This window comes from Ambystoma mexicanum, chromosome 8, assembly GCF_040938575.1.
Source record: "Ambystoma mexicanum isolate Mex_15411 chromosome 8, UKY_AmexF1_1, whole genome shotgun sequence".
NCBI classification, from domain to species: Eukaryota; Metazoa; Chordata; class Amphibia; order Caudata; family Ambystomatidae; genus Ambystoma; species Ambystoma mexicanum.
The window spans coordinates 1,671,741,364-1,671,768,422 of NC_090929.1; the positions used below are offsets into that span (position 1 = coordinate 1,671,741,364).

At 48.2% G+C, this 27,059-nt stretch overlaps 1 protein-coding gene across 2 annotated transcripts in view; it reads left to right on the forward strand.

Moving 5' to 3' along the window:
* The window catches only part of PLPP4 (phospholipid phosphatase 4), a 1,071,056-nt gene that overhangs the window by 691,909 nt on the left and 352,088 nt on the right, over positions 1-27,059 (forward strand). For both annotated transcript variants that reach the window (XM_069611950.1, XM_069611951.1), the window contains exon 4: positions 10,874-10,937. In XM_069611950.1, the coding sequence (XP_069468051.1) occupies positions 10,874-10,937 (64 nt within the window). The remainder of the gene's footprint in view (positions 1-10,873; positions 10,938-27,059) is intronic.

Sequence of the window (27,059 nt, forward strand, 5' to 3'; positions counted from 1 at the left end):
TGTCAATGATCATGTACTCAGACGTGCATGTATGCACCCAAAAATACTCAGTCGTGTACGAGTCATACATGTTCATAATGCTAACTGAACTCACACATGCATGTATGCACTTATTCACTCACCCATGTGTTTACTCATGCACAGTTGAACTAAGACACGTATGCACTACACCACATAATTGCTCCATCACTCTTCCACAGATTGAATCACACACTAAACCAAGCACACATTCACTTACTCAGACACTCTTCCATTCAATTACTCAGAAAGTCACTCACACATGAACACAGTAACTTGTATACACTCAGCTACACACTGAATCACACACTAAACCCAGCACACATTCATTCAGCAACACACTCACTCTTCCATTCAATTACTCAGAAAGTCACTCACACATGAACACAGTAACTTGTATACACTCAGCCACACACTCAATCGCACACTGCACCCAGCACACATTCACTCAGCAGCACACTCACTCTTCCTTTCCATTACTCAGAAACACTGTCGTTCAGACATGCACACAGTAACTCGTATACACTCAGACACACACTTGCTTGAGCACACATATTCACTTAGACAATCACATAGTCAGTTGCACTCAAGCAGTCACTCACACACTCACACCATCATTCACACTCTAACTTCCATAAACTGCTAGGTGCTGTTGGCGCTTTCCTCCATCTCGAGGGAACAGGAGTTTCCCCTCCTCCGCACTGCAAGCGTTGTTGATGTCCATCCTGCGGCCCCTCCTCCACAACCATGAACCCCAAGAAATGTTAAATATATCTTAGGTTCTCCCCGGCGTCCACTGGCTGTGGATGTGGCATTGCCACCCGCAGCAGTGATTGGTTGTCTGCCATGATGGGCTGCCTTTGACTCCTCTCTATAGGCTGTCGCCATAGTTTCCCATGAATCCGTGCTTAGGCTATTGGGCGAGCTGCACCTATAGATGCAGATTCATAGGGAAACTTGTGCTGGAACTACCCCTATAGACACAGGGGCTGCTATGACCCCTATAGACTTGTCAAAAGAAGGTCAGGCGCGCACTCTAGTTCCCAGTCAAATATTCTTGATGCAAATAGTAACTGGGTTAAATCCCAATAATATGCAATAGTAACAGGGTTGGATCCCATGATGCAATAGTAACTGATGCAATAGTAACAGGGTTGGATCCCATGATGCAATAGTAACTGATGCAATAGTAACAGGGTTGGATCCCATGATGCAATAGTGACTGATGCAATAGTAACAGGGTTGGATCCCATGATGCAATAGTAACAGGGTTGGATCCCATGATGCAATAGTAACAGGGTTGAATCCCATGATGCAATAGTAACAGGGTTGGATCCCATGATGCAATAGTAACAGGGTTGGATCCCATGATGCAATAGTAAGAGGGTTGGATCCCATGTTGCAGTAGTAACAGGGTTGGATCCCATGATGCAATAGTAAGAGGGTTGGATCTCATGATGCAATAGTAACAGGGTTGGATCCCATGATGCAATAGTGACTGATGCAATAGTAACAGGGTTGGATCCCATGATGCAATAGTAACAGGGTTGGATCCCATGCGCTGCTGTTCAATTCCTCACTTGCTTTTCTCCTCCAAGTACTTTCTTGTCTCAAACAATCTTCAGGGAGGCTGTGTACTTTTTCAGGTGTTGCTAATTAGTTATTCAATTACAGTCTCTAAGGATTCTGGTATCTGTAGTGATGACACAGTTCAGTCATTTAAGATGGCCAGGAACCAACACCCCTCCAAACACACAATTCTTACCCATGATTGGGGGAGATAAAAACCATCATTATGGTCCTCCACAGTGGGGCATGGTAACCCCGGTGCTGCTGCCTCTAGAGCCCGGAACTCACGTAGAGAAATGAAAAAAAGAAGGTCAGGCGCGCACTCTAGTTCCCAGTCAAAAATTCTTGATGCAAATAGTAACTGGGTTAAATACCAACAATATGCAATAGTAACAGGGTTGGATCCCATGATGCAATAGTAACAAGGTTGGATGCAATAGTAACAGGGTTGGATCCCATGATGCAATAGTAACAGGGTTGGATCCCATGATGCAATAGTAACAGGGTTGAATCCCATGATGCAATAGTAACAGGGTTGGATCCCATGATGCAATAGTAACAGGGTTGGATCCCATGATGCAATAGTAACAGGGTTGAATCCCATGATGCAATAGTACAGGGTTGGATCCCATGATGCAATAAGGGTTGGATCCCATGATGCAATAGGAACAGGGTTGAATCCCATGATGCAATAGTAACAGGGTTGGATCCCATGATGCAATAGTAACAGGGTTGGATCTCATGATGCAATAGGAACAGGGTTGAATCCCATGTGCTGCTGTTCAATTCCTCTGTTGCTTTTCTCCACCATGTTGGAGTCCCCGGCTCCAGAGTCAGCAGCACCGGGGTTACTGTGCCCCACTTTAAAGAACCACACTTATGGTTTTCTCCCCTCCCCCAAATTTGGGAAAGACTTGTGCACTAGGAGGGGTTTCAGTTCCTGGTCACCTAATTTGGTAACATGTGTACACTACAGCTACCAGAATCCCTAGAGACTATAAAGCTGCTAATTGGAATCACCTGCATACCAGCACAGCCTCCTGGATGATTGTTTGAGACAGGAAAGAGCTGGGATGAGCAGAGAAACAGACCAACTGAACAGCAGATGGGATCCAACCCTGTTAATACTTATTAAATTGTTTTTGGGATCTAACAAAGTTACTTTTTGTAACAGGTCTAATTTGACTGGGAACTGGAGTGCGCGCCTCGCCATCCCCCATTTTTTCCCTATAGACTTGTCAATGCAACCACTTGCATTGCCTCTGTAGGCAACTAGGCAAAGCCCCCCAGTGTATTTGCTTTGTATCTTCACCTATAGACACAGAAACCCATAATGGCGTGAAGCCAGATTAAAGTTATTGATTTGTCCCCTTTTCTCACTGGGTGTGTGTGTGCACATCCACCCATGGACCGCATTTACCACAATACCATGAAAAAGATGAAAAGCAACCAACAATAAGAAAGACACAAAACGTGTAGATTACAATTAAAAAGTCTTCTATACATTGCGTCTAGAGCAGATGCCAGAATGGTGTAACTGTTACCACCTCGCCAGATCCAGAAGTGCAGGAAAGGTTGCCCAATGATCTGGTGCCCCTTGGACACCCTCCTACACAGAGAGTAAGGCGACTCCTGTCATTTGGGACATGTAAGACCAACATGAATGAAGTTGTGTTGCTATTTTAGGGGAGTATCTTGGGAAATCCCTTTGTATGACGTAAGACGGCGTGATCATGCTAGATTCACTCAAATTTGAAGCTGTCCTTCTGGCAAGAAAATGTCCCGTGGTGACATTATCTCGCAGGTAAACACTGAGTGCTGCCTTTCATCCAGAAGATGAACCTTTGCATCATCACAGTATCAGCCTATTTGACCTAAAACATCTGACTTAAGGACCAATTTGGTTGTTTTTTCCATGGGTGATTTGGCCTTTGGGTCAATTTGATCGATTTATATTGCAAAATACCAACCCTGGAGAGCAGGGGTTGCAGGGGTGTGCCCCGCTCCCCATTTTTGATATTTTGCAATTTCAGGGGTGCAGGGTGTCCTCCGCTTCCTTAAAAGTGGAGGTGGGGGACAAAAAAATAAAATGTATGGGCGTTTAAATTGGCCCTTGAGCAGATAAATTGCAGTCAGTTTGCCATGCACAAATGAAATTCGGTCAAACACACACCAAACCACTACAGCCTTCCCCTGACCTATGCGCCACACATGCGTCATTTGGATTAAGAACCATGTGTGTCCTGAGGCCAGCCTTACAGCCCAGTGGACGGCTGAGTCTCTGTCTTCATTTCTCAGGAGATTGGTTTGGACCATCGGTTGGGGCGTTGCGTAGAAGCAAGTGAAGCCCTTTACTTTCTACTGGACCTTGCTCTGAAACGGGCTCACGGCACTGTGAGTCAGCCATCTTTGATGCGACCAAGTTGACTGATCATGGGAAAATCCACCGAGAGACACTAGACCACCTAAAGGACCTTCAGTCCCCAGCATCACCAAAGACTTGTCAGAGGCTTTCCAGCAGCTGGAATATTGGGGAGAAGCTTTTCACAGCTGCTATTGCTTGGCCGAACCTCAGGAGTGAGAAACCTCAGTGTTTCTTGCCTAAACCAGTTGTCCCTATTGTTTTACAACCTGTGGCATCTTGGCTATTTTCATTTCCCTGTAGCTTTGCTGACATACTTGATCTATCAATAATGATCAACAACATGGCACTGAACGCCGTCAGAGTATCATGAGCCGGGGAAGCCATGGCGATGAACCACACCGGGCATCGAAAATCTGCGTGACGTACAAAGGTTACTGGGCGGCGGGAGGGCACACGCGTCTGAATGGCCCACTCTGAGGAACAAAGCCCTTGGCATTGAAATACTTGAGAAAATACAACGAACAAAGAGTGCCTACTCTAGGCCTGTAAGAAGTCATAACCCATTGGAAGGCGAGGAGTTCTGCATTGAAGAAGGAAGGTTCTGGATTGTGACGCAAACACTTTCCTGGATGTAGGTCTCAAAGAAAGAGGCGACGCCAAAAGAAGGTTGCGCGTACATTTCAGCAAGCATTGCTCCATTCTAGTAGACCGATGAGTGAAGAGATAGCACGGGCCGCAAGGGATCCGCTCACTTGCCTAGAAGATACCAAGGTGAAGTCCACCATAGTTCCACTTGCATAAGAGCAAGAAGAAGGCTGGCTTCCTGAGAAGGATACACTCTTAGAATACGAGACAGAGTGGGTATGGGGCGATTACATCATGGACTCCCCTACATTGAGATACTGAGCCTCCTTTGTCGTCGCCACCCGTTGATGACCAAACGAAATATCATGTCCTAATCGTGAACTTAGCACCAATGAGTTTAGGGTATAGACCCCAAAGGGCTTTGAGACAGGACCGTGTAGAGAGGCTTCACCTGCACGCATCACTTCCTGCTCTGCCCACTCCGCCGCTACTAACCCAAGCAACCCTGTCTCCTGCAGGACACAGCAGAGCTCACGTACCTCCTGGGGCGTAGGACTTTAATGCATTCAATGGATGCTGCGCCTCCTTTTCATTCATTTGTACGGTGGAAAGGAGGAGCCGAACGTAACTTGGCATTCCACCGCTCACTTCCTCTCTGCCATAGAAATACCCCAGCAGAAACCCGGCAGACTCCTTAGGAATCCCGTGAAAACGCTGCATGTTGTGAATACTTCATTTGCACGGCAGAGTGCAAAGGGGCAGAGTGCAAAGGGGCAGCGCACAAGCCTCTGCGCCACCTTTTTGCACTCCGTCGTGCATATGATGCATTGGGGACCTGTCTGCCCGGAAGCGGAAACGCAACAGGTCGCCGGGTTCTTTTTATGGGCGACTCGAATATGAGCTCCAGAGTGTCAAGAGGTCCGGAAATGTCCGCAATGCTCAACCAAATAACAGCACGACATAGCACGTATATTTTATTTATTTACATATGTGTTGGCATTGTCTGCACGTGCTGCGTCCTATCCAAGTGCAGCCCAACTGCCTTGTACAGAGTGCAGCCTGAGTGCCTCGCCTCTCTGCCAAATGTCAAACCAGGTCTATTGTGTACCCCTTATTCAAAATTAGATCAAGAGTTTTAATGGAAGCCACCAAGCTCCTCGAGGCTTCCAGCTCCTCGGTTCCCAGTAGATTCCCAGAAGTGCTAATGTGTGGCAAGCACCTACAGGCAGAGGCAGGCAAATCTCTGGAAAGCGGTGTACAAATCTGCAGAACTAGTTTTCATACTTCTGTGGAGTCAGAAATTCATTAGCTAGAGGCCCGCACGGCAGCGGCGCGCCCCGGAAGCACTTGAATCATTCAAAGTCCTTCTGGGGCATGCTGTCGCTGCGCGCCCAGCATGCTACTGCCTCGTAGTGCCCCTGCTCTGCCTGCAGTGGAGACCTACTGCATCGGTAAGTGCATGCATGTGTTGCATGTTTTATTGAAACACCGTTTGCTGTATAGGCACATTATAAATACCCAATACAAATAATTAAACGTATGTATGTATCATGTGTTGTATGTATGTATGTATGTATGTATGTATGTATGTATGATGTATTGTAATGAATGTATGTCTTGTGGTGAATGTATGTATTATAATGAATGTATGTTTGTATCGTTATGACTGTATGTGTATTTGAATGTTATGCTTTGTGTGTGTGCAGGACAAGTTGAGTGAGTTGCTCTGCGTGTATGTATGTATGGACGGTTACATTAGTATAATAGTGTATGTGTGGGCATGTGTGAGTGTGTGCATGTGTAGCTTTTCTGCAAGTGATTTACATCACCAACCATACAGATGGCATAATAGGATTCTGTAAATCCCGTGCAGAGACTACTGAAGTGACCATTACTGGCATAGATAGGGTGTCTATCTATGCCAGCAATGGTCATTTTAAATTGCATGCATGAAGCACTTCACCCATCAAGGATGTTATTTAAAGTGCCCATTAATGGCATAGATGGGTTGTGCCCATCTATGCCTGCAATGGTCACTTCAAATCATATTTGCAGGATTTGAGCAAGGGCAGCTAGTCCATAATGGGCAAGGGGGTGTCAATCCTCCTGAGCCCTCGCCCATCCTGAAGGAGCCGCGCCAGCCTAGGAGCCCTTCCCCAGGTGCCTGCTGCAGCTTGGGGAACGCTTCTGGGCTTACTTGAACTGTCAAGGGGAAACACAGTTTCCCTGTTACGCATCCTTGCTACGCATGTCCAATGGGCCATGCAAAGCTAGTGGCATTTTGCTGCCGCATATTTGCATATCACATTGGGGATACAGGCTGGGGTCCTGCACGTATGTATGTGCAAGAGAATGTTAATCCATCACCCCACACATACAAATGGGTTGGGTGCCGCTTCTTATCAGTGACACTTTGGCTCCTCTGTGCATGAACCAGGAAGTGCTCTATTTCCTGTTCATGCTGTGTGGGAACTGGAGCTGGAGTTGTGTGAGGATCGGTCCAGGCTGCGTGCAGCTAAGACTTTCATTTTGTATGTGTTATATGTGTGTGAATCAGTGAGTGTATGATGTATGGGTGTGCGTGTGAAGGAGTGAGTGAATGCTGTGTGCGAATGGAATTTGCGAGTGAATGTGTGCGTGCGTGTGTGTTTGTGCTGGGCAGGGGAGTGGGTGGTGGCATGGCAACAACACATTTTTTAATGGGCATCTATGATAGATTTCCAGCACAAAAATCCTCCTTTCTTTTATCACTGGTGGCATAAATTGCGTCTGAACTATAGGTGGCGTTAGTGTGCAGGAGGCGATGTAGGCGTGGCTCCCCACCAATCAGGGTGCTTGAAATTTCAGGCTTACCTTATGCTATTGGCCGGCCTTGTGAGCCCACTGACCAGCTGGACACCGGTCATCTTGCCTGCCGGGCTCCATTTGACGCGGCAAATTCAAAGATGTGTTGACATCTCATAAGGCGTTCGAGGGTGATAATAGCATAATCCCCGGAGTGGTGGGCTTCGCCCAGGTTAATGGTAACAGGGCCTGCATTAACTTGGGGTCTGGGACATTAACAGGCAGTAAAGCCCCCACTGAGAGAGTATTGCTTAATTACATGACCGTATTAGTCTAATGGAAGCCCCCTGCCTCTATAATTATATTGGGTGACGACCCCATTGACTTGTGATGTCCTTAAAGTCTGTGTGAGGGTCCGAGCAGTCCTGTCACTAAGGTTTACTCCCACACATTGTACTTGTTTAACCCTTTACAGGGGGCTCATTTCAAATAAATTGTACTTGATGTATAAGCGGCTTACAAATGCAGATAAATATATAAATAAATAGGCATATCCTTCCTTATCTTGGAAATCGGTTCCCCCACACAGATGGCAAATGCCTTTAGATGGATTTGCCAATAAGTAACATTACCCAATATAGTCATATACTGGTCAGTTCACTTTTGTAATGCTGCAGTGGTACGGCCAGTAAGGACAACACCACCTGCATCCTCCATTAGGGGGATGCTCCTATGGCCTAGGCGCAGAGCAGGTCAGTAGGCCTTACTGAGTTCCAGGACTAGCATAATTACATATAATGAGAAGGTGCCATTATGCACTCTTGTCAAACAGGGGTCGAGGGGGAACCAAAAGAGACCCCGGAAATAATTTTCAAAGTGGCCCCATATTACACATGTTCAGCCAACCCAACACTTTTCCTTTGAGAAATTTGGAAATAACATTGGTTACCACACAAAAGAGGCCCAGGGTGCAGAGGCCTACTGGGAAATCTCCAGAGTTCCCCTATAGGCCAGTCCACCCAGGCCAGGGTGCAGATGCCTCCTGGGAAATCTCCAGAGTTCCCTACAGGCCAGCCCAACCCAGGCCAGGTGAGTTCCCTATAGGCCAGTCCAACCCAGGCCAGGTTGCAGAGGCCTCCTGGGAAATCTCCAGAGATCCCTATGGGCCAGTCCACCCCAGGTCAGGGTGCAGAGGCCTCCTGGGAAATCTACAGAGCTCCCTATAGGCCAGTCCACCCCAGGCCAGGGTGCAGAGGCCTCCTGGGAAATCTCCAGAGCTCCCTATAGGCCAGTCCACCCCAGGCCAGGGTGCAGATGCCTCCTGGGAAATCTCCAGATTTCCCTATAGGCCAGTCCACCCCAGGCCAGGGTGCAGAAGCCTCCTGGGAAATCTCCAGAGTTCCCTATGGGCCAGTCCAACCCAGGCCAGGTTGCAGAGGCCTCCTGGGAAATCTCCAGAGTTCCCTATGGGCCAGTCCACCCCAGGTCAGGGTGCAGAGGCCTCCTGGGACATCTCCAGAGCTCCCTATAGGCCAGTCCACCCCAGGCCAGGGTGCAGAGGCCTACTGGGAAATCTCCGGATAGGCCAGTCCATCCCTGCTTTGATTGATATTAAAGATGGATTCAATATGTCAAGAAGCACATCCATTTAGGACGCACATGCTCAGAATCTATTGGGCGGCGTCGTGTTTGGTGTAACCGCGGCGGGCAATGTTGCACCGACACTTACACCGAAGGCAACATTGCAACAATAAGATGTGTTACCTTTTCCGGCAGTGAAAGTATTGGTGCTAGAGTTACAGGTAAGCTGTCTTTGGAGACCTTCCGTGTGGCTCTGGCGAGCAACAGCAAAGTAGGGTCATGTTTTGGGGTTCACATTAGAATGAAGTGATGACATCTAGTGAGCACTGAAAATGGTATTAGCACAATTGACCTAAAACATTTGACCTAAAATATTTGATCGATTGATTTTTACCTTTTTTCCATCAAATTTAATTCAGTATATATATGGGGGTGGGTAACAGTATAGATTAGGTTGAGGGGAAGTTGGGGGGGATTGCAGGGGTCTTCCCCCGCATTTTAGACCGAATAAAAGGTCAAATAAATTCAATCAGATGTGATTAGGGGAAATGTTTTAGGTCAAATAGACTCAAACACTGAAAAATAGAACCCCCTAGAAGGGAAGGAGGAAAATAATACGTTAATCTGATTTATCAGGTGTTTCACCTGCAGGCTGTGCCTCTGCAATGTGTCAGTGCACTGTGCCTGTGTACTGCACCTGCAACCTGTGTCTGTGTTATGCCTCTGTGCCGCACCTCTGTGTTGGGACTGTGTAATGCACATGCAGGCTGTGCCTCTGCAATGTGTTAGTGCACTGTGCCTGTGTACTGCACCTGCAACCTGTGTCTTTGTTATGCCTCTGTGCCGCACCTCTGTGTTGGGACTGTGTGTTGCACATGCAGGCTGTGCCTCTGCAATGTGTCAGTGCACCACGCCTGTGTACTGCACCTGCAACCTGTGTCTTTGTTATTCCTCTGTGCCGCACCTCTGTGTTGGGACTGTGTGTTGCACATGCAGGCTGTGCCTCTGCTATGTGTCAGTGCAATGCGCCTGTGTACTGCACCTGCAACCTGTGTCTTTGTTATTCCTCTGTGCCGCACCTCTGTGTTGGGACTGTGTAATGCACATGCAGGCTGTGCCTCCTTGCTGTTCCTGTATGCTGCACTTGTTTATTGTGCATGTGTCCTGCACCTATGCAGTTTGTTTATGTGCTACACCAGCGTTGTGGTACCTGTCCCCTGACCCTGCATGTTGTGCATGTGTGGTGTGCTTGCATGGTGTGCTCCCTTGCTGCTCCTTCATACTGTGTCTGTATGCCATGCCTACCTGGTGTTCCATCCTGCTACACCTGTGTGCAGGTTCTGCCTGCTATGCCCGTGTGTTCTGTCTGTATTCGGTTCCTGTTTAGGATGTGTGCAGGCTGCACGTGATTACTCTGCTGTATTACTATGCCTGTGCAGTCCACCTGGTGGATATGTTATGGTATGCTGTGTATGCTTAGTGTGTCCCTGACGTGCCCCTGATTGCTGTGTTTGCACAGCGTGCCTGTGTGCTTCACCTGTGTCCAATGCCCGTGTAGCATGCTTATGCTTATATTCTGTGCCTGCATGGTGTGTCTCCGTGTGGAACCTGTATGCTACACCTCAATGTTCTGCCTGTGTGGGATGCCTGTATGCTGCATCTGCGTGATATGCCTGCATCTTCCACTTGTATGATTTGCGCATGTGCTGTACCTGCATGGCCTGCCTGTCTGCTTAGCCGTGAAGTATGTCCAGGAGCAATGGCACTGCATTCTGCCAGTGTGCTTGTAAGGCGTATTTGCACACTGTGCCTGCATTGTAGGGCTGTGCGTGGCACCTCTGTGCAATGTCTGTGTGCTGCACTTGGATACTGTGTCTGCATGGTGGGCCCGTGTGTTGCACTTTCCTCCTGTGTGTCCTGTTCCAGAAGCAGCCTTGTCTCAGACTATGCTTTTCTTCCCTCTTCTTCCAGCTGTCTCCCTGGCCTTGGCTCTGAACGGCGTCTGCACCAACACCATCAAGCTGATAGTGGGCAGGTAAGGCCTGGAGTAACAATGTTAGTGCTCTGTCATAATGAAGCTTGTACTGCTCAGGTAGTAGCTGGAGTAACAAAGCCTGTGCTGTGCTGCCATCAAGCTGATAGTGGGCAGGTAAGGCCTGGAGTAACAATGCTCGTGCTCTGTCATCTTGAAGCTTGTACTGCAAAGCCTGTGCTGTGTTGCCATCAAGCTGATAGTGGGCAGGTAAGGCCTGGAGTAACAATGCTAGTGCTCTGTCATCATGAAGCTTGTACTGCAAAGCCTGTGCTGTGTTGCCATCAAGCTGATAGTGGGCAGGTAAGGCCTGGAGTAACAATGCTAGTGCTCTGTCATCATGAAGCTTGTACTGCTCGGGTAGTATCTGGAGTAACAAAGCCTGTGTTGTGTTGGCATCAAGCTGATAGTGGGCAGGTAAGGCCTGGAGTAACAATGTTAGTGCTCTGTCATCTTGAAGCTTGTACTGCAAAGCCTGTGCTGTGCTGCCATCAAGCTGATAGTGGGCAGGTAAGGCCTGGAGTAACAATGCTCGTGCTCTGTCATCATGAAGCTTGTACTGCTCAGGTAGTAGCTGGAGTAACAAAGCCTGTGCTGTGTTGCCATCAAGCTGATAGTGGGCAGGTAAGCCCTGGAGTAACAATGCTAGTGCTCTGTCATCATGAAGCTTGTACTGCTCAGGTAGTAGCTGGAGTAACAAAGCCTGTGCTGTGTTGCCATCAAGCTGATAGTGGGCAGGTAAGGCCTGGAGTAACAATGCTCGTGCTCTGTCATCATGAAGCTTGTACTGCTCAGGTAGTAGCTGGAGTAAAAAAGCCTGTGCTGTGTTGCCATCAAGCTGATAGTGGGCAGGTAAGGCCTGGAGTAACAATGCTCGTGCTCTGTCATCATGAAGCTTGTACTGCTCAGGTAGTAGCTGGAGTAACAAAGCCTGTGCTGCGCTGCCATCAAGCTGATAGTGGGCAGGTAAGGCCTGGAGTAACAATGCTCGTGCTCTGTCATCTTGAAGCTTGTACTGCTCAGGTAGTAGCTGGAGTAACAAAGCCCATGCTGTGTTGCCATCAAGCTGATAGTGGGCAGGTAAGGCCTGGAGTAACAATGCTAGTGCTCTGTCATCATGAAGCTTGTACTGCTCAGGTAGTAGCTGGAGTAACAAAGCCCGTGCTGTTTTGCCATCAAGCTGATAGTGGGCAGGTAAGGCCTGGAGTAACAATGCTAGTGCTCTGTCATCATGAAGCTTGTACTGCTCAGGTAGTAGCTGGAGTAACAGAGCCTGTGCTGTGTTGCCATCAAGCTGATAGTTGGCAGGTAAGGCCTGGAGTAACAACGCTAGTGCTCTGTCATCATGAAGCTTGTACTGCTCAGGTAGTAGCTGGAGTAACAAAGCCTGTGCTGTGTTGCCATCAAGCTGATAGGGGGCAGATAAGACCTGGAGTAACAACGCCTGTGCTGTGTTGCCATCAAGCTGATAGTGGGCAGGTAAGGCCTGGAGTAACAATGTTAGTGCTCTGTCATCATGACGCTTATACTGCTCAGTTAATAGCTGGAGTAACAAAGCCTGTGCTGTGTCGTCAGCAAGCTAATAGGGGGTAGGTGAGACCTGGAGTAACAGAGCCTGTGCTGTGTTGCCATTAAACTGATAGGGGGCAGGTGAGGCCTGGAGTAACAGAGCCTGTGCTGTGTTGCCACCAAGCTGATAGGGGGCAGGTAAGACCTGGAGTAACAGAGCCTGTGCTGTGTTGCCATCAAGCGTACAGAGGGCAGGTGAGTCCTGGAGTAACAATGTTAGTGCTCTATCATCATGAAGCTTGTACTGCTCAGGTAATAGCTGGAGTAACAATGTTAGTGCTCTGTCATCATGAAGCTTGTACTGCTCAGGTAATAGCTGGAGTAACAATGTTAGTGCTCTGTCATCATGAAGCTTGTACTGCTCAGGTAATAGCTGGAGTAACAACGCTAGTGTTCTGTGTGATGAAATCTCACCTGGACGCACAGGTTTGTCAGTGAACTTCCACACTTGTTGGCTGCAGAAGGTTTGGTGAAGCTTGCTCTGAGTGGGACTTTATAAGTCAATAAAATAAAAAGATCAGGCCCTATAATCACAGGAATCCAATCCCAATCCTCACACAATCAGCCTGCACGTGTACAGACCAGCACCCCAAGCCCAGCCCAGGGAGAGGTGGCCTCAGGGGGAGGACTGTGGGCTTTCAGAGGAGGTGGACATGGCCAGATGTTGAGGATAATGGGCAATTCAGGTGTGACGACTCAACTTCCGGGGCACAGGTGGTCTGGGGATGAATATCGGTTTCTAAACCATCAATCAGCCCCACACCTCTAGTACACCAGAAGCAGTGGCGTCGCCAGGAATCAAATTTAGGTGGGGCACAGAGGGGGCCAAAGACAAAAGTAGGGGGGCACAGACAAAAGTAGGGGGAGAACATGGTCACTGCTCATCTTAGGTAGGGGTGGCACAAGGGAGGCACAGGGTTTCACAGGGGGGGGCCCGGCCCCCAGTAGCCCCCTAGAGACAAGTGTCAATTATAAACCTCCTTGTCCAATGTTGGTAACATGGACAGAACGGCAGGCTTAACTTTGCAAGGTCGTGGATCGTTGGTTAGTTGCAACACAGCGGAAATACGATTATTACCCAAAGATAAAAGGGACTGTCTATTCAAGGTTATATACAAACATCTACTTCATTATTACTACAAGAGACAGTTTTAGCACACTACAAAATACAACCCACACTGTAAAGGAACACATAGGACAGACAGTTTCACGAGGGAAAGGGATGCACTCTGGATACTGACAAGAGGGTAGTCAGTAAAGTAATCAGTCTTACTGTTCACGGTTATTTGGTTCCAGCAACAAAGGGGAAAAGGGTCGTAACTGTCTCTAGGGGCCTTCGGAGAAGGACCAGGGTGGCAGAACGGACAGCATTGAAGTGGTCCCATGGCGCCTCGCAGCCCTTGACACAGTGTTAGTTGCGGGAGACAGCTGGGGGTTTCAGGCGGCAGGCAGTTCGGCAAGCGAGGCTGGACAGATGTCTGAAGGCTGTCCGGTGCGGCGGCTTGGGCCAAAAATCGTTGTCTCTGTGCTGGTTGGCGGATCTGGAATGCTGGTCGAAACATCTCGGACGGTTCTGGTGACTGCGGCGTGCCAACAGTCAGCGGTGCAGCCGGATGCGGTTCAAGGACTGGATTGTCTCGAAAATGTCCTTAAAAGATGGACGCTGGATGATGCTTGTGTGGCACTCCTAGTTTCTCCGGAGGGCTCGTATTGTCCTTTCAATGTGGACGGCCCAAAGCTCAGGAGAGTGATTGCAGGCAACGGCCTTGTCCTTTGTCCAGAGACACTCTGAAAAGTCATCAGAGAAATGTCTTGGAAATAAATTCCGGCAGGCTTTCCGATGTGAAGGGGGAAAGTATGGCTGCAGTCATCATTTTTCAGGGCCTACTTTCTAGAGGAAAGTTCTGAAGGTCCGTACTGTGGCCATCAGACTCGGGTTGCTATTCTCTTTCCATGATTTTAGCCACATTATGTGGTAAATGTGCTCCCTCTTCCTGCGGCCATCCTGCTAAAATGTGAAATTCAAGTTTCCGAATCTTCACTTCTAGTGTAGGGCCCGTGCCCCTGGGCTCCTATCATATTATGGGTTGTGGGTAGTAAGACCATTATTTTTTCCCCTTCTTAGAAAGTCCTCAGCTTGGTGGTATTATCATAATGAACTTTCTTCCCTTCCAGGTCTTGACCGAGATGTCATGCCACTCATTACCGAACCAAGATCAGTCGCTCCCTAGTACTTTGGAAGAATTGGGCTGTACTCATTCCCTGCTCTACCTGTTCTTCCCAACCTTTTGACAGCATATGTGGTGCTTCGGGGTCAAAAACCTATCCAAACAGGGAGGCTCTTAGGTTTTTGCTTACCCAAGTCTTTATCTTCAGTTCTTCTGTGATGCGAATAAGGTCTCTCCTCTCCCGATGCAAGGACTGTCTGGAAGAACAAAGACTGACCTAAGAATGGGAAGGAATAAACCCAAGGAAAAACTTCAGTGGGAGTAAAAGAACCTTGGCGATGATGAAGGCTTGTAAACCGAATAGAGGCTGCATGGCAAGGAACCCAAACGCAGGCATGGTAGAAGTGCCCATGAATACCTGAGCAGCAGGATGCAGGAGACTGCACACCGAAGGCTTAACAAAGCAGAATAGAAGGTAGCTTCAGAAAACAGGTTGCGCGAGGTAGGATACAACAGCTAGACAAAAGAGGAGAACAAACTCACAGAAGCGGGTAAAAGGTGTGTTAACGGCAAGAGAAGTTGCAACACGAGGCATTGTGTCCCTGCAACTGTTCTGTGCTAGTGGACGGAGGCTCCACCCCCGGAAGCCCGGAACTTGGTCCGCGAGGCGATGCCATGATGTGATGGGCGGCATTGGTCCGGTTTGTGGTTGGCATTTTGTGGAGCATGCCATGTTGTGGTTGGCAAAACTGAAGTGGTTGGCATCCTGCAGGGCACGCCTTGTATTGATTGCCAAGTCAGAGCTGCTAGTTGGCCAAGCATGTGCCACCTATCTAACAAAGACCAAGGACAGAATCTGGTACTAACAGAGGTATTTTCTAACAGCGAACAGGGCTCCTGGTAGTAGCTTAGCCCAGTTTCACTTGTCTTTGCAGATTAGCTTGAGCAACCAATGTTTTAGTGTTTGGTTAAATCATTCAAACAATCCATCAGTGTGGGGTTGGTAAATGGAGGTGCACAGGGTCCTAATGCACAGTTTATCCTGGGTTGTGTAATGTGTTTTGACATGACACCGGTACCCTGATCTGGTAGTATTTCTTTCTGGAACCACACTGAGGTAAATTAAAGAACCAGGTATTTGAGGGTCTGCTAAGTGGGTGTTTGCAAAGGATCCGCTATGTCCATGACATTATAGTAAAAGGGAATGTCTACGATTCAAAGGGCTGTAAGTCAGTCCTACATTAATTAAGGTCTTTTGACATATCACACAGCTGAAGTCATATGTCTTCAAATTATGGTGCACACCTACCCAAAATAACATAGATAACTCCTGGTCTTGGTTGTTGCTATTGCGAGGTGTCCCACAGTCAGATGAGACTGAACATTTCCATCGCTGTTTGCTGGAAAGGCGTGAGAACTTACTGTGTATAATGGATCCTCCGATCGTATTTCAGATGGTTTACAGCACATTGTAAAGCACCCTCATTCCCTACACAACAAATCGTCCCCGTCGCTGAAGTCCCTGGTTTCAGTGATCACATGGGAACAGGCACCTTTTGAGGTGGGCTCATTTCTTTGGATTGCTGAGAAATTGGGGAGGTCCCTGAGGTCAGTGAGCTGGGTGCCTCTGGAGATGGTCGCGCAGTAGAAGGAAAGCCCTGGTGTCCTCAGCACATTGGGGGGCACGGTGAGGACCTGTTCATCTCGGGAGTCAAGCTCTTCTGACAGATCATTGGGGCGCTGGCATTGCCCAGCTTAACCGGGTAGAGGTGGGCACCAGAGTTGATGACATGTCCCCTGTAAACTCCATCCTGAACTCCTGAGTCTTAAAAACGGTCCGGTGGTGGGGTGGTCCCGACGGGGGGAACCTGATTTAGAAGAGGATTGGCTGCAAGTTTCCCCAGGGAGCTTGATTTGAAGGACGTTCTTTATTGAAATCCTATCTGCTGGGCGCATGGCACACTCCACTGAACCATATAGGGCATTGGCGCTTGTTCGAGGGGTGGGGCGTGTGCAAATTGAGTTTTGGAGCTTAACTCAACAGCCTGTGAAAAGAGCTTTTGCCAAACTTTCTAGGACTGGTGTTGTTGGAAGAGTAATGCAGCTACTCCCTGAGTATGTTGGGGAAGGGGCTTGCAAGGCACTGTTTAGCCAACGTACACGGCGGTAGGCTTTTCCAAATATTTATTTTAAGATTAAGAGATGTCTTCACAATCCTCTTACGGAGACGGGCCTGACGAAAGGTTACAGGTTTCATCGCGTGTATTCAACCCTAGAAGAGGAAACCTAGAATTCAAACCCATGGAGGATTCTCTGTGCTGCACGCCTGCACTGAGATGCCACTTCTGTGCCTATTAGCCATGTGTCATGCATGAAGGCAAGGGAGGCCTGCCACATGGCATTACCAACCTGTCGGTCCTTGCACTGGCATCAGGGCCCATGTTAAAGATCTCTCCCCACTCCCTGTACTTACACTCTTGTCACTCTCCATTGGCTGTGTACAGAAGCCGTACCATGCCTGTTCGCGCAGGTCTTGCCACAAACTTCCCCATCCTTCACCAAGATCCGACCACACCTAAACGAGCATGACCGGCCTTACTCCATGAGATGTCCCAGGATTGCTCTCTGAGCCAGTCCATTGGATTGTTGACAGCCAGAGAGCCAACCAGGTTGCTCAGAGTGCAGTCTGTAACTGCTTCAGCTGACTGCCAAAAAGCCAATAATGCCACATTATTGACTGTTCACTGCCTGAATCTGTGGCAGGAAGCATATCGCGTATCTTTCTTCCTGGGCAGTCAGTCGGGGTCAGACTCATCCAAACCTCCACTCCTCTAACCCCTCCCCTTGGCTGAAGGACAGCACTATTAGCATTTCAATGGACGTCCTCACACCTGACGCTGGCGCGCTAATGACATTCAGTTCCTGGGGGCTTCCCAGATATGCTCAGGCAGTGAAACTGACATGGTCCAATCAAATGCCATGGACTCCTGGGACACAGACATGCGTCTTCTCTGGCTGCTGACGTCTAAAGGAATAGCTCAGATCCCGGCTTCAAGGGGGAAAGTGCGCCTTTTATCCGGGATGTCGTCCCTCTGGAATGTATTGCTCCTTTCTTCTGCTCTTTCATCCATCTTTAAGTCAACAGCCACTGCCAGCACACACTTCTTTCCAGAAATCGACGCTGCGCTGACATGTCCACCATGCTGCAACCTGCTCGTTATGCCAGGTTCTAGTGGAACGATGCCCCTGCACTGTGTGCCTGGGTGAACCTCCTGCCCAGTCTCTGAGCCTCTTTAAACTCCAGCAAAAGCAGGTCCACATAACCTCCTGGCAATCTGAACAGCACTCTCTGAACAGCATTGACCCTGAAAGCAAAAGCAGGCCCACATGACCTCCTGGCTGAATGCTAATCTGAAAAGCATTGACTCAGGAAGCAAAAGCAGATCCACATGACCTCCTGGCTGAATGCTAATCTGAATAGCATTGACTCTGAAAGCAAAAGCTGGTCCACATGACCCCCTGGCTGAATGCTAATCTGAACAGCATTGACTCTGAAAGCAAAAGCAGGTCCACATGATCTCCTGGCTAAAAGCAAAAGCAGGTCCACATGACCTCCTGGCTGAATACTAATCTGAACAGCATTTACTCTGAAAGCAAAACCAGGTCCACATAACCTCCTGGCAGAATGGTAATCTGAAAGCAAAAGCAGGTCCACATGACCTCCTGGCTGAACGCTAATCTGAACCACATTGACTCGGAAAGCAAAAGCAGGTCCACATGACCCCCTGGCTGAATGCTAATCTGAACAGCATTGACTCTGAAAGCAAAAGCAGGTCCACATGATCTCCTGGCTAAAAGCAAAAGCAGGTCCACATGACCTCCTGGCTGAATACTAATCTGAACAGCATTTACTCTGAAAGCAAAACCAGGTCCACATAACCTCCTGGCAGAATGGTAATCTGAAAGCAAAAGCAGGTCCACATGACCTCCTGGCTGAACGCTAATCTGAACCACATTGACTCGGAAAGCAAAAGCAGGTCCACATGACCCCCTGGCTGAATGCTAATCTGAACAGCATTGGCTCTGAAAGCAAAAGCTGTTCCACATGACCCCCTGGCTAATGCTAATCTGAACAGCATTGACTCTGAAAGAAAAAGCAGGTCCACATGAGCTCCTGGCTGAATGCTAATCTGAACAGCATTGACCGTGAAAGCAAAAGCAGGTCCACATGACCTCCTGGCTGAATGATAATCTGAATAGTATTTGACTCTGAAAGCAAAAGCAGGTCCACATGACCTCCTGGCTGAATGCCAATCTGAACAGCATTGACTCTGAAAGCAAAAGCAGGTCCACATGACCTCCTGTCTGAATGCTAATCTGAGCAGCATTGACTCTGTAAGCAAAAGCAGGTCCACATGACCTCCTGGTTGAACGCTAATCTGAACAGAATTGACTCTGAAAGCAAAAGCCGGTCCACATGACCTCCTGGCTGAATGCTAATCTGAACAACCTTGACTGTTACGCATCATTGATTGAATAGAAACTTCTACCAGAAAAAACAAATCCAAGTTATTGTCTCACATCCTTTTGGAAGAGAAGAGACTAGATCACCTGCCCAACTATTCCGATGTTTTCCGTTCACCTGGTTGGAGATATTCTTTTATACGTTTGAGACTTAACCACTTTCCTGCTAGGGACATTTTGGGCCTAAGTCCCATTTGTGGGATCAAACTGCTTGTCAAATGTCCGAATCTTACTTTACTTCGAGAGCCATTTTTTGGTAGATTTGTTCACGTATCCTATTCAAAGTACAAAGTTTGGGTATAGAATTTTAAATGCTAATTGTTCGGTCCCTATTATTACTGCAAACCTCGACTACAATAAGACTTGACAAGAAAGGCACACTGTCTGATGAAATACACACGTCAAAAGGAATAAAACAAGGATGTAGGTTGGCACCTACAATTTTCAATTTTTATATCTCGGACATTGAAGATGCGTTCACCTGTGTGAGGTGCTTTCCTCCGCGGATAACAGGAACAGCTTTGGGTAGACTTCTCTACGTGGACAACCTCTTGTTACTGGACCAACCGGAAATAGGGTTGCAGGGACAATTGGATGCATTGGTGACTTATGTTGAAGCAAACGCATTAAAATCAATCCAAAAAAATCCAAGATCTTGATGTTAGGTGACGTCAAGGGAATAAAACGCAGTAAAAGAGCATGGTACATCAAAGCGGAGAAAGTCCCAGAAGTCACATGTGTGGTGTACCTTGGTTCGAACCTTAACAACAGTATTAACGACTCCTTTGGCCTGATGGCAGTGAAATCCAAAGCAAGGAATTTGGCTTCATAGGCAAGAATTATCAAACACAGGTATTGTAAATTCTCACTAACTCCAGTAATTGAATTTTACAAACGTAAGGCCGTGCCCATACTGAATTATTGCACTGAAATACAACTCACGCTTGCAGGGGCTGTATGGCAACAAATCGAGGGTCTCTTCTGGTGGCGAGTCCTTAATATTCCAAATTCACTTCCGGTTGACTTGGTACGAAAAGAGTTGGGCTTCACATCACTGTATGCGGTTATGGTGTGAAAAACACTATCACTTTTACGTAAATCTTTAAGCCCTCTGGGGACAGGCACGAAAGGACTCTAACCGAGTGGAGAACTATATGCACTGAAATTCTACAACGTTGGAGCACTCTGAAGAAACGTTAAAACAGAACCCAGGGCACGTTAAAAAAATATATATTTGACTTAGATTGGATCACGACAGAAAAAAGGACCAACACTGTAAAAACTGGAGGGACAAAAGGAAGCGATTTTAGAAGAAGAGATGTGACCCTCAGCTACATAATAAGTTTCCGTCAGCTGTATGAAGACACAAGTTCATGCGATTCCGCTTTAACTTGTATCCTTCGAAGGAAGTAATACAAAGATGGAAAGCTTGAAAAGAAGGTGACTACAGTTGTAGACTTTGCTTTGACCCATCTGAAACCTTAGTTCACCTCATGCTACACTGCCCGGCCCTGACTCAACTGAGAATGAAATACTTGGGAACATGTTTAGAGGAATTCACCGTAATGACACTCAAAGACTGGTGGGACTTCCTGATCCAAGGGAAAAAAATAAGTGTGACACTAGCCCTACTGCTTTTTTAAAGGACACTTTTGAAATGATCACGGAAGGAGGAAAGAGCTATACGAACTCTAATTCTGAACACAAAGTTAATGATCAAAGAATTTAGTTATCTCCTCTCTCTTCCTCCTTGTTTTCTTTCAATTTTCATCTTCCTCGTCTTTTTCACTCTTTTATCCATCTGTGTTCTTTGACTGTTTTTTTTATGTCTCAAGGAAGATCTGTTATTAATGAAAGTACAGCATAAAAAGTTTCATTTGTAAACTAAAAAATGCTTAAGAAAAAAATGTTTTTAAAAACTGCTGCTATTTGGTTTGCTGAAAACGTTGTAGGGATTGCTGTGTATGTTTTTTTCATAATGAATGCTCTATTGGGATGAAATATTTATTATGAGCAAACATGGAAAGTCTTCTTTTAATAAGCAAGAAGTGATGAGTAATGTATATTCTCTTGGAGAGTTCTTTTTTCTTTCTTTTTGTAAAGATGTGTAAAAGCCCAGAGCACAAAGCCAATGATGAGATGTGGTCTAGTGGCAGACCGGTTCGCTGTCCGGCCAGAATACTAGGGTTTGGACCCCAGCTTCCCCAGCTCAATGGAAATCAATGAGCTGGGATCACATCAGTTCCTCTCCGTGTGTGTCGGTTGCATCATTGTGCAGTGACAGACTTGATGACACAGGCGCAGGAATCCACGAGAAAAGTGGCACAATAAGTCTACAGTCAACAGATGTGTTGGACTAAAACTCCCATGATCCCTCGCCATCTGGAGAGCCGCAGGCTGCAGACCGCATCTACAAGTCAGATTGACTCTGGTTACGGGACATGCATTCAAGGCACCGCTATAGCTCCCATTGCTTGGCACTATGAGGGCAGGCACTAGACTTGCAAGAGAAAGGATCAGTGCTTGTGGTGCAACTTAAAATAATACAAAGCAGCGCCGTGACCTCATCATAGGACTGAGTCCTGCAACAAATTCAGTCTAGAAATTCACATAGTCGTTACCCTATGAAATTGCACAGCATGTGAAGTATTGCAAAGCCCTCAGCTGCAGACAGTTGCCCTAGGCGTTCACACATCTTTCCTTGCTACCTACCCTCCTATAGCGCAGCCCGCCATAGCATACCCCAAAGACTCTGCTCCAGCGTTCTCAAAATCTCTGTTCAAGACTCCCACTTCTCTTTTGTATCTAGCCATCAGCTTCTTGCACCTCGACTCTAGAACACTATGCTATCTCTTAACTTTTAACAGTTCGGAACTGTCCTGTATAGCCCCTAAACTGCAACCCGTAATCAAGAGGGGTGCTAGGTTGATGCTCAAAGTGTGTAACTGTTTAACTGATAAGTCGAATGTTTAATTGACTTTGTCTGTCTGTTTACTTGACTATTAAGTGTCTTATATGTTACGATGTTGCGTAGAAGAACTTTGTGGAAAGCATAATAAGACATAATGATGATGTTGATAACAATAATATGTATTGGAAGTTTAGACGATTTGAAACAAAAGTCTTCTTTTCTTTTCTTATTTCCACCTTGGTGTTGGAAAGAGAAAGGAGAAGAAACTGTAGCTTTTCAATAAAAAAATAATTAAAAAAATAAATAACTGCAACTATTGTAGCATGCAGCACTATGCTTCTTCTCCTGCCCCCTAAGACTATGGTCTGCCGAAGGACCAGTCAACATTCCAGCGCTTCAATACCATAATGTAGTGCAGGAGACCCAAGATAACTACAGCATAACATGACATAAACACGAGCTAGGGTTGGACCAGGAGGTACTTTTGCCTGTGCCTTCTACTCTTGGTAATCCCCACTACAGCAGCTCAAGTCTCTAGTTTCCTTTACACTTATCAAACCCCACCCTGTGCTGCCCTTGCGCCCCCCCTACACGGTAGTGGTCTATAACATGGCCCCTCCTGGCATAGCAAAGCACATCCATCTAGGGTAACCTAAATGCCCAGGAGGGTGGGCCTGAGAAAATGATGAGGGGGGAGAGCCGAGTAATCTTGGTATTCCCCCCCCCCAGCTCACCTGCCCCATCACCGTCTTCATATCTACTGAGAATATACCTAACACATTTATTTTATATATTTTTTTTAATTGTGTTGGGAATTTATAATGCGCCTATACAGCAGATGGTGTTTCAAGGCGCCACAAGACAAAAAAGGGAGGGGGGAACAGGGATGAAGTATAACAAAGAACAGACCAAAAAGCGCCTTGAAACTAATATTCAGCACCATTAATGTGTAAGAAACAACCTTTCTCTGCTTGAAACCAAGTTCACTATCTTTAGGATCAAGGACCCCACATCTGCCTTTGCAGTGCCCTGACCCTGGAGTTTATAATGCTCCAGAAATGGAGGCCCCCGGCAAATATAATGCAAGGGTACACCAAGAGCGCGGGCCTGAAAGGACGTCATGCCCCCACTATCAGTGGAAGGGGCAGATGAATCCAATCGCATGCTTGAGCCACAGCGGTGCCCCGCATCAGCAGAAGAGGCAGATGAATCCAATCCAAGAGTGCGCACCAGAGAGGACGTCACGCACCGTATCAGCAGAAGAATGCTTGAGCCACAACTGTGCCCCGCATAAGCAGAAGAGGCAGATGAATCCAGTCACATGCTTGAGCCGCAACTGTGCCCCGCATCAGCAGAAGAGGCAGATGAATCCAGTTGCATGCTTGAGCCACAACTGTGCCTGCATCAGCAGAAGAGGCAGATGAATCTAGTCGCATGTTTGAACCACAACTGTGCCCCGCATCGGCAGAAGAGGCAGATGAATCCAGTCGCATGCTTGAGCCACAACTGTGCCCGCATCAGCAGAAGAGGCAGATGAATCTAGTCGCATGCTTGAGCCACAACTGTGCCCCGCATCAGCAGAAGAGGCAGATGAATCTAGTCGCATGCTTGAGCCACAACTGCCCCTCATCAGCAGAAGAGGCAGATGAATCCAGTCGCATGCTGTAGCCACAACTGTGCCCCGCATCAGCAGAAGAGGCAGATGAATCCAGTCGCATGCTGTAGCCACAACTGTGCCCCGCATCAGAAGAGGCAGATGAATCCAGTCGCATGCTTGAGCCACAACTGTGCCCCGCATCAGCAGAAGAGGCAGATGAATCCAGTCGCATGCTGTAGCCACAACTGTGCCCCGCATCAGGAGACGAGGCAGATGAATCCAGTCGCATGCTTGAGCCACAACTGTGCCCCGCATCAGCAGAAGAGGCAGATGAATCCAGTCGCATGCTTGAGCCACAACTGTGCCCCGCATCAGCAGAAGAGGCAGATGAATCCAGTTGCATGCTGGAGCCACAACTGTGCCCCATATCAGAAGAAGAGGCACATGAATCCAATCGCATGCTTGAGCCACAACTGTGCCCCGCATCAGCAGAAGAGGCAGATGAATCCAGTTGTATGCTTGAGCCACAACTGTGCCCCATATCAGCAGAAGAGGCACATGAATCCAATTGCATGCATGAGCCACAACTGTGCCCCGTGTCAGCAGAAGAGGAGGCAGATGAATCCAATCACATGCTTGAGCCACAACTGTGCCCCGCATCAGCAGAAGCGGTAGATGAATCCAGTCACATGCTGTAGCCACAACTGTGCCCCGCATCAGCAGAAGGGGCAGATGAATCCAGTCGCATGCAGTAGCCACAACTGTGCCCCGCATCAGAAGAGGCAGATGAATCCAGTTGCATGCTTGAGCCACAACTGTGCCCCGCATCAGCAGAAGAGGCAGATGAATCCAGTCGCATGCTGTAGCCACAACTGTTCCCCGCATCAGCAGAAGAGGCAGATGAATCCAGTCGCATGCTTGAGCCACAACTGTGCCCCGCATCAGCAGAAGAGGCAGATGAATCTAGTCGCATGCTTGAGCCACAACTGTGCCCCGCATCAGCAGAAGAGGCAGATGAATCCAGTCGCATGCTTGAGCCACAACTGTGCCCCGCATCAGCAGAAGAGGCAGATGAATCCAGTTGCATGCTGGAGCCACAACTGTGCCCCATATCAGAAGAAGAGGCACATGAATCCAATCGCATGCTTGAGCCACAACTGTGCCCCGCATCAGCAGAAGAGGCAGATGAATCCAGTTGCATGCTTGAGCCACAACTGTGCCCCATATCAGCAGAAGGGGCAGATGAATCCAGTCGCATGCTTGAGCCACAACTGTGCCCCGCATCAGCAGAAGCGGTAGATGAATCCAGTCACATGCTGTAGCCACAACTGTGCCCCGCATCAGCAGAAGGGGCAGATGAATCCAGTCGCATGCAGTAGCCACAACTGTGCCCCGCATCAGAAGAGGCAGATGAATCCAGTTGCATGCTTGAGCCACAACTGAGCCCCGCATCAGCAGAAGAGGCAGATGAATCCAGTCGCATGCTGTAGCCACAACATTTCCCCGCATCAGCAGAAGAGGCAGATGAATCCAGTCGCATGCTTGAGCCACAACTGTGCCCCGCATCAGCAGAAGAGGCAGATGAATCCAGTCGCATGCTTGAGCCACAACTGTGCCCCGCATCAGCAGAAGAGGCAGATGAATCCAGTCGCATGCTTGAGCCACAACTGTGCCCCGCATCAGCAGAAGAGCCAGATGAATCCAGTCGCATGCTTGAGCCACAACTGTGCCCCATATCAGCAGACGCGGCACATGAATCCAATCGCATGCTTGAGCCACAACTGTGCCCTGTGTCAGCAGAAGAGGAGGCAGATGAATCCAATCGCATGCTTGAGCCACAACTGTCCTGGGCCATCTGCTAAGGGGCGAGAATGGTGGCTTGCGACCCCGTTTTGCTTTTCAAAAGTCATAAATAGGTTGCCACCGGTTTTAGTGGCCTCTGTCCTGGTCCAGTAAATCAAGGCAGCTCTCTGCACATGCAGGAGCGCCAGTTCCTGCACTTCCTGTCACTCCTGCAGCTGAACCCACCACTGGCAGGACAATGTCCTGATCCCAATGGAAACTCGAATAGAACTTGGGGAAGTAAACGGGCCTAGCCTAAGATCCAAAGCTTCTAGAGAGATCTAAGGATAAGGGGGTCAACAGGAGTCTACAGACCCCCCACCTCCCAATAGAAGAGATGCTTGCAAGAAACAGAGTGACGCATGTGACCCACTCTATATGCACTACCTCCAGAGGTTCCAGCAAGTATCCTCGCACCATGGGCAATTGCCAAGGCGGGGCCAATCTATTTCTAGGTGGATTCAAGCGGATGAACCCCTCAAACACCCTCCCCAAGGCTTTCCACAGGCCCTAACTGATACCCACTGAACCTTTAGGGTGGCCAATGATAAAAGGCAAGGCCCAGTATTATAAATGTGCCCATTTAGTAGAGGGGCGCTTGCCATCATCCAACTTCCAGGCTAAGAGCTGAACCTCAACAATTCCTGGAGAGGATCATTCAGCTTTGGCACTAGCAGAGGGCAGAGGGGAGGTGGCAGTGCCCAGGAGGTGGAGAGCCCCAGGAGGGGCAGGAGCCAGATCCTGCTGGGTCATAGGGAACTCTGATTTTGGTAACACCCTGGGGATCAGCCGAAAGGGTGGAAAAGTAGAAAGTAGCAGGAGAGGCCCTTGTGCTTAAAGCGCACCCATACCCCCCACCTGAGGGTCTGGGAACTGAGAACAGTGACTGGGCACCATGGTGATTTCTCTGGAAATAAAGCCAGTACAACTGACCCACCGCGAACCTCCTGCCCAACCAATGAAAAGCTCTGGGGGAAGGGCACAGGTGCTGGGAACGTCCTGCTCCACCTGTCCGCCTGTACATCCAAGCCATCCTGTGTGTGGGCCACAGTGAAGGGCACTAGGGTCCCCGTCCACCCACCTTACCTTATGCCTCCATGCCTGGTGACAGATGGCTTGAGCATGTGTACCCTAACAGGCTTCCCCTGAGGAGAGCTTGCAGACTGCATGACTACTGTTGCTCAGGGTGGAGTGCCTGTGAGGCGGCATGTGTTGCATTCTTGCTTCCTATCTCTCTTTCACTATCAAATCATTCTTACATTGCAAAATTCAATGTACTTATAAAGCGTGAACCTAGCTACGGGAAGCAACATAGCACTTTACAACTCATAGGGAGAAGAACGCAGTGAAAGAAGCAGACATACAAGGGAGCGGGGTGCTAACATGTGTGAGAGTGGGCAATTTGGCAGCAAGGCATGGAAAAGCAACCAGGGGGGAATGCCCACAGCACCATAGCTGAATTAAAAACAATTGGTAGGGCAGTGCAGGGGACGATGAGCAGTGCTGTGTCCTCC